The sequence below is a fragment of the Babylonia areolata genome, chromosome 1 (genome assembly GCF_041734735.1).
Source record: "Babylonia areolata isolate BAREFJ2019XMU chromosome 1, ASM4173473v1, whole genome shotgun sequence".
Lineage (NCBI taxonomy): Eukaryota > Metazoa > Mollusca > Gastropoda > Neogastropoda > Buccinidae > Babylonia > Babylonia areolata.
In genome coordinates, this window is record NC_134876.1 from 69,544,218 (window position 1) to 69,551,533 (window position 7,316).

General features: G+C 44.8%; 1 protein-coding gene across 1 annotated transcript in view; it reads left to right on the forward strand.

The window, feature by feature from the left end:
* Positions 1-4,950, forward strand: part of LOC143287750 (thrombospondin-type laminin G domain and EAR repeat-containing protein-like) — a 26,729-nt gene extending 21,779 nt beyond the window's left edge. The window contains exons 9-11 of the mRNA XM_076596051.1: positions 1,426-1,655; positions 2,302-2,489; positions 4,692-4,950. Coding sequence (XP_076452166.1) covers positions 1,426-1,655; positions 2,302-2,489; positions 4,692-4,950 — 677 coding nt within the window. The remainder of the gene's footprint in view (positions 1-1,425; positions 1,656-2,301; positions 2,490-4,691) is intronic.
* The last annotated feature ends 2,366 nt before the right edge of the window (positions 4,951-7,316 follow it).

Consider the following 7,316-nt stretch of genomic DNA (forward strand, 5'->3'; position numbering starts at 1 on the left):
GTAGTTGATGGGGGAGAAAGTTAGACAAGGGAATGAGAGAGAAGGGCGGGTTTGGGGTGAGGATGGGAGGGGGGGATGCTGGGTTTCGGTTTCAGTTTCAAAGAAGTGTCAAAGCTTTCGGACTGATCCCTATACGTGACATCACACCAACTTTGAAATATCTCAGAAGAAAAAGAAAGGAGCAGAAGTCTGACCTATACATAAACCCAACGTGCTGATCAGGCTTTGAGAGAAAAGAAACCGAACTCTTGTTATGAGGAATGATAATGTGTGTGTTTGTTTTTATTGACTGATGACATGTTGGAAGCCTCAGGAATATTAGATCACAGACAGAGAGTGTGTAGGGACGAAAAAGGAGAGGGTGAAGATAGTTCAAACTGATTTAAGCTGCTAGGCATTCACTCAAGTATGCAGACGGCAAATATAGTGCCGTAGTCTGTGATGACATTGAGACTACTGATTACATGAACAAAGCAAAGAGATTGCCACGGATGCAAATCGTGATGTGCCGATGTGACACGTTCAGCCAGGAAGCAAATAATTCCACGTGGACATTTTCTTGCCAATCCTCCATCTTCAGCTCTGTTTCGAACCTCTCAGCTGCAAATATCTGGTTTTAACCATTGGCCCATGCCGACCAGAAAATATCAGGAGAATGATATAAAAACAAACAAATCCCAACTTTCACCAGCCGCCGTGGCGAAGTGGTTAATGTTTTGGAATGACAAATGGGAGGATGCGGGTTCGATCCTTATCAGAGGTAGTTTTTGTTGTTGTTGTTGTTGTTTTCGGCCTGTGGCCGGCACCGACCCAGAATTGAGTGTGCTATGGGCTCAAATGTGGTACCACACAGTCGAGGGTCATCCACACCACGAATGCGTCTTTGGGATTGTTGGGGTGTTGACCAACACCCGAGGTGTCAGCAACTCAACCTGGTTGACGCCGGGATAAATTAGGAACGGAAGCATAGAGTAAAGCCCTGTCAAGCATGCAGTCCCAAACCTAAATGGGACCCACAGCAGCAGCATCTTCATCACCTCCATCGTCATTCATCATCATCGTCGAAATATAGAAAACAGTCTGTCCCAAATCCTGCACAAGCACGCATGCACGCATGTACGCGCGCGCGCACACACACACACACACACACACACACACACACACACACACACACACACACACACACACACACACACACACACACACACACACCACAGAACACACACACACACACACACACACACACACACACACACAACACACACACACAACATAACACACACAACACACACACACACAACACACACACACACACACACACACACACACACACACACACACACACACACACACACACACACACACGTTCACCACCAACCACAACCAGTCACTCCTACCACCAGTTCCTTGGTCACGTTGTCCCAGGAGACAAGAACATGATCGACTCAGTGATCTACAAGTGGGACGAGGAATCCAGAGACTTTCAGGAGCACCAGCGGATCATGACTGTGGGGGCCTACGACTGGACTCACTTTGCTGTAGATGGCTTCCACTTTCTGATCGTCGCCAACGCCTTCAATGGCCGCTCCACGCTGATCGACTCTGCCCTGTATTTCTTTCAGGGCGGCATCTTCGTTCAGTTCCAGACTATGGAGGTACGTTGTTTTTTTATATAAATAATTTGTTACCCAAGTAGATAGGTAGATGGACCACAAAACAGACAGGCAGACAGAGAGACGTTCAATTTAGACAGGCAGACAGATAGATAGGTAAACAAGCACTCGGACACACACATAGACAGACAGAGACAGACAAAAAAGTACAATACGTGTATATGTATATGTATATATATATATATATATATATATAAAGAGAGAGATGTGTGTGTGTGTGTGTGTGTGTGTGTGTGTGTGTGTGCATATATATATGTGTGTCTTTGTGTGTGTGTGTGTGTGTGTGTGTGTGTGTGTGCGTGCGTGCGTGTGTGTGTGTGCGAGCGTGCGCGTGCGCGCTTGCTTGCGTGTAAGCGTGTGTGCGCGCGCGTACGTGTGCGTGTGTAAAACCAACCAGTCGAACAATTAGCCAGTCTCCTCCACGTTAGAGAAACAGAAATAAAATAAATCAAGATTAAAAAAAATAAATAAATAAACAAGACTTTCAAACAAACCAAAACCAAACAAAACAAATACACCACCGCCCCCCCCCCTCACCCCCCCAAACCCCCACCCCCCTAGACCGCTACCATCCCACCTTCCCCCCCCCCTACACACACATCAAACCGTATCCCTCCCCTCCCTGCAGACGAACGGAGCCACGGACTGGGAGTTCTTCACCATGGGCAAAGAGGCCTTCCTGGTGGTGGCCAACGCCTACAACTACGGATCTCAGAACTACAGGGACATCGACAACTACTCCACCAACTCCACCATCTACCGCCTCAACACGGCCAAGCGGGTCTTCGAAAAATACCAAGTCATCCCCACGTACAGGTCAGTTTGTTTGAGCGTCGGGATCCCCGAAAACAGAGTAAGGCTGCCTAAATGGCGGGGTTTAAAAAAAAAAAAATCCTTCTCGATTCGCCTATCAGCTAATTACTGATCCTGATCCGCCTTTGTATTCCGAGTTGCTGTGTGTGTGTGTGTGTGTGTGTGTGTGTGTGTGTGTGTGTGTGTGTGTGTGTGTGTTCGTGAGTGCCCGCGTGTGTGTATGTGTGTGTGCGTGTGTATGTGTGTGTGTGTTTGTGTGTGCGTGTGTATATTTGTGTATGTTTGTGCGCGTGTGTGCGTGCGTGTGTATGTGTGTGTGTGTGTTTGTGTGTGCGTGTGTATGTATGTGTATGTTTGTACGTGTGTGTGCGTGCGTGTGCATGTGTGTGTGTGTGTGTGTGTGTGTATTGTGCGTGTGTGCGTGTGCGCGTGTGTCTGTGTCTGTGTGTGTGTGTTTGTGTGTGCGTGTGTATGTGTGTGTGTGTGCGTGTGTATGTATGTGTATGTTTGTGCGTGTGTGTGTGTGTGTGCGTGCGTTTGTGTGTGTTTATGCGCGAGCATGTTTATATATGTGTTAAAAAAACCAAAAAAATTAAAAACACCCTCCCTTTCTTCAACGGATCCCTCCTGCTGAACAGGCCTCATGCTGTCTCCGACATCGTGTCAGCAGGTCGTGGGACAGGGGGGGGGGGGGGGGGGGTGACAGCCAGGTGAAGAGAGGAACAGAGGGAACTGGGTGGAGGGAGACGGGAAGGAGAAGGACGGGTAGTGAAGAGAGTGGTGTGGGTGAGGGGTGAGGGGTGAGGGGTGAGGAGGGGAGATACATGAGAGGGAGAGGGGGGGGGAAGGAGTGAAGGAAGACAAGGAGGGACGAAGACAGACAGACGAACAGATACAGAAGACAGAGACAGACAAAGAGAGACAGAGACAAAGAGAGACAGAGAGTTCGAGAGAGACAAAGGCAGAGAAAAAATGACGGAGAAATTGAGTGATATCCCCCCCTCCCCCACCCCCCACCCCCGTACCCTCTCCCCCTCCTCCGACACACCTACCAATGGGTTACACGTTTTAACCAATTACACGTGTTTATTACTCATCTTGCCTTTGCCCAACAGAGAGAGTGGGGGCAGGGACTGGGTTGCGTTCAGGTTTTGGGGCGATGATAATAATGATGATAAATGATGTGAAGAAAAGGTGTTAAAACCAACGATCATAAATGATACATCAAAAGAAAAACAATAAAAACAGCATCAACAATAACAACATCAGTAACAACGAACTCTACTCTTTTAATCAAAGGAAAACAACTCGTGAATTTTGTCAAGTAAACGAATGGGTTGCCTCTCTTGATTCGTGCCACTTCAGATTCCGAAATCTCACTCGTGTACACGTATGCTTCCAGTGAAACTAGCAACTGGACGAATACGTAGCAAAACCCTACCATACCACACCACATCATATCACACCCATACCATACCATACCATACCATACCGTATCACAATACACATATTGATGTACAAATGTACCACTATAGGATCAATCGTTTACTCAATTAATCATTCAGTCAAGCAATAGATCGTAACGACAGTAACCGAGTCAGCAAGAGGGGCCACTTGGAACACGAAAACAGAACATTAATAGAAATGCTTATGTTACTGAGTCTTTGTCTTTATTTCCTTTGGTTTGTTTATCCAATATTCATCTATTTACCAGCGTCCCAATAAATTAGTTGGCTATTTCAGTGTGTGTTTCGTTTTTGTGTTTCCTTTTGTTTTGTTGTTGTTATTGTTGTTATGTGTGTTTGTTTTTGTTTTTCATCTCTTGTTTAGTTCTTTATAACCTTTTCGCGGTGTGCTGGTGGTGGTGTCACTGCTGCTGCTGCTGCTGCCGTTTATACGTCGTTGATGATGACACTGAAGTGGTGGTAGGTCTGTGCTGTTTTTCCTGCAGCTGCAGTTTTCATAGCGTTGGTAATAACATTGGAGTAGTGATGGGGCGGTGGTGATATTATGTCTTAGCTATCGTTATTTCACGTACTAAACGTGGTGATACAATTTCTTAGCCGTTGTTGTTTCACCGTAATAATTCAACTATTACTTCCTCACACACCAAAGTGTAATAGGGGTGATACCATTTCTTAGCCGTTGTTGTTTCACCGTACTAATTCAACTCTTTTTTCTTTCATTCCCCCACACCCACCACAGTGCAATAGACTGGGAGCATGTGCAAATCGGTACGGACCACTACCTCATCGTGTCCAACGCCCAGAACGGCGGCTCTGGCGATCGGCTGAAGAGCGTGATGTACCGCTGGCAGGGCATGGACCGCTTTGTGCCGGTGCACCACATGGTCACTCTGCCCAACGCGGACTTTGACGTGTTCACTGACCAGGACGACGTGTACCTGGTCTACGCCAGTGCCAAGTCACCCGTGTCTGAAGTGCTGAAAGTGAAGTTTGTGTAGCTGTCTGGCGCGGATGATTGGTTGGTTTGTGAGTTTCTGTTCATCTTTGTTTGTGGATTGCTTGACGTTTGAAATATTGCGCAAGTCAACAAATCAACCTTCGCCACCACTGCATCTCATGCCAGGGCTCCCCCCCCCCCCCTCCCACGCTATCCGTGAACAGGAACGTGATGTTATTTCATTCAGTACCGTCAGTGTTTCATATATTCAACCACAGTGTACATATTTCATCTATTTAACAAAAACAAGTTGTGGGTTGTATCAGTTTAGCTGGTAACGGAACTCCAGATTACAAAGCCAGTCCCCAAATGTGTTGCTACGACATACAGTGATGGAACTGTTCACAAACGGTGCACTTCTGCCTCACGACTTTGCAGATGTGGTGTCGCGTATATGAACGAACCCGGACGCAACAATGCTTCCACGAAGAAACTAAACTCAGAAAACTAAGTCATGAAATGTCAAACGACAAGGTATATTTACTAAATAGTGATGAATGATATAAAGTTGTGTTAAAGGTGCTTGTATAATATCAGACCAAGCATAACATCCAGCGATGACTGACATTACAATGACAAAATGGATCATTGAATACTGTTTCCATGGCCATAACTCATGTGTTGGCAAACGATTCAGTTCTTTCGCGGGATAAACAAAATTCCCCCCCCCCCCCCCCAAAAAAAAAAAAAAAAACAATTGTAAAGAGGGCGCTTGCACAGGAGAATGTTGACCAAAATAAAGATGTCTTGCAATAGACCTACACTGGCCTGTGTATCGTCTTCGTCACAGAATATTTTGTTTCAATAATCTAAAATAACAGATAAATGAGATCGTAACAGAACTTTCTCCAAATGTATTTGCAAAGTTCACTGTGATGTGACTTTTTTCATGCCTCTGATGTCGGAATCATTTGATGGAATGGAATAAATTGTCATCTGTTCGAATACTTAAGTTCTACTTGTTCAATGGACATCGAGATACAAGTGCGAAGGAAAAGATGACCTGGATATTGTAAGGACATTCAGACCCACTTCTGGGACATCCTGCTTCTCGATGGGACATCTTGGTTTTCTTTAGAAAATTCGGACCCTTTCGAGGACATCTTGGCCCAAGCTGAGATATCCTAACCTGGTCTTTGATGTCCTGGATCCTCGATAATACATGCTGATTCTGTTTGGGAAATCCTGATCCCGAGCGACACGTCTTGGGTCGAGCTGGGAGATTCGAAACGGTGGGCCATGCAGACTCACACGTGGGTATTCTGACTGTTGGTGGAATATCGTACCCTCGTTGCGACGCCTTAAACGCAAAGACTCCCTGCTCCTGTGCAGCAAAACTTAATGGCTGAGACATAATAATGCATGAAATAAAATTACTCTCAGCTTTCAAATGGACATCTTGATCCTACAGAAAACAATGATATTTTCCTGTATTGAAGATGAATGATTATCACCTGTTTTTCCACAAATGTTGTGATGTTATGCTACGTAGCTATAATACCTCATTCTTTGAACACAGTGGTGTAGTTCCTTTATTTGCGGGAACTGCTCATTTTGTCTCTGGGACATGTGAGTGATAGATATTGATGAAAACTACCTCCACTATAGAACGTATACGTACAGAGTGCCTTGTCTTAACCGGAATATTGTAAATAGCAATCACACGACAGGATTGGGTATGTTTTATTGGACTGGACATTGGACCGACTGTTAAAAAATAATGACCATTTGGGACAGTTCTCTCGGATATCTGTTGATCATCTGTTTGACAGTTTAATTGAATCAGCTGCGCTTCAGGTCATATTTACATTGTTACTTCCTACTTTAATCGGCAAATTTGTAAAGAAAAAGATATACTCGATATCAACATGAAGTTGGGATCTGGGATAGTGACAGAACTGTTCACAAACAGTGCTCTTCTGCCTCATGACTGTGCAGATGTGGTATAGTGGTTAAGGCTAACATTTGATGATATTTTTTTAAAAGTTGCTATTGTTGTTCCTTATCAATGGTCCTCAAATAGGCCTGCGTTAACTGCATTTAAGTACATCTTCAAAGTCTCTTCTGCGTATCGCCCAGAATGAAACATAAAATAAAAAGTATACCTCATTCTGTTTGCGAAACGGAAATGGAAGAAAGTTAATCTTGGACATAATTTAGACAGCGAAACGGAAATTGACGAAAGTTAATCTTGGACATAATTTAGACGACATTGATGAAAGCTGGTAGACCTTCATTTTGCCGTGCAATATCACATACCAAGAAGTTACAGGCCGTTGCTGGCGTGCAAATCTACATTGGAAATACAAACAATTAAGCACTGAAATTTTAAATGCTCCTGGCCTTGCTGTTTCTGCAAGTTCGTCA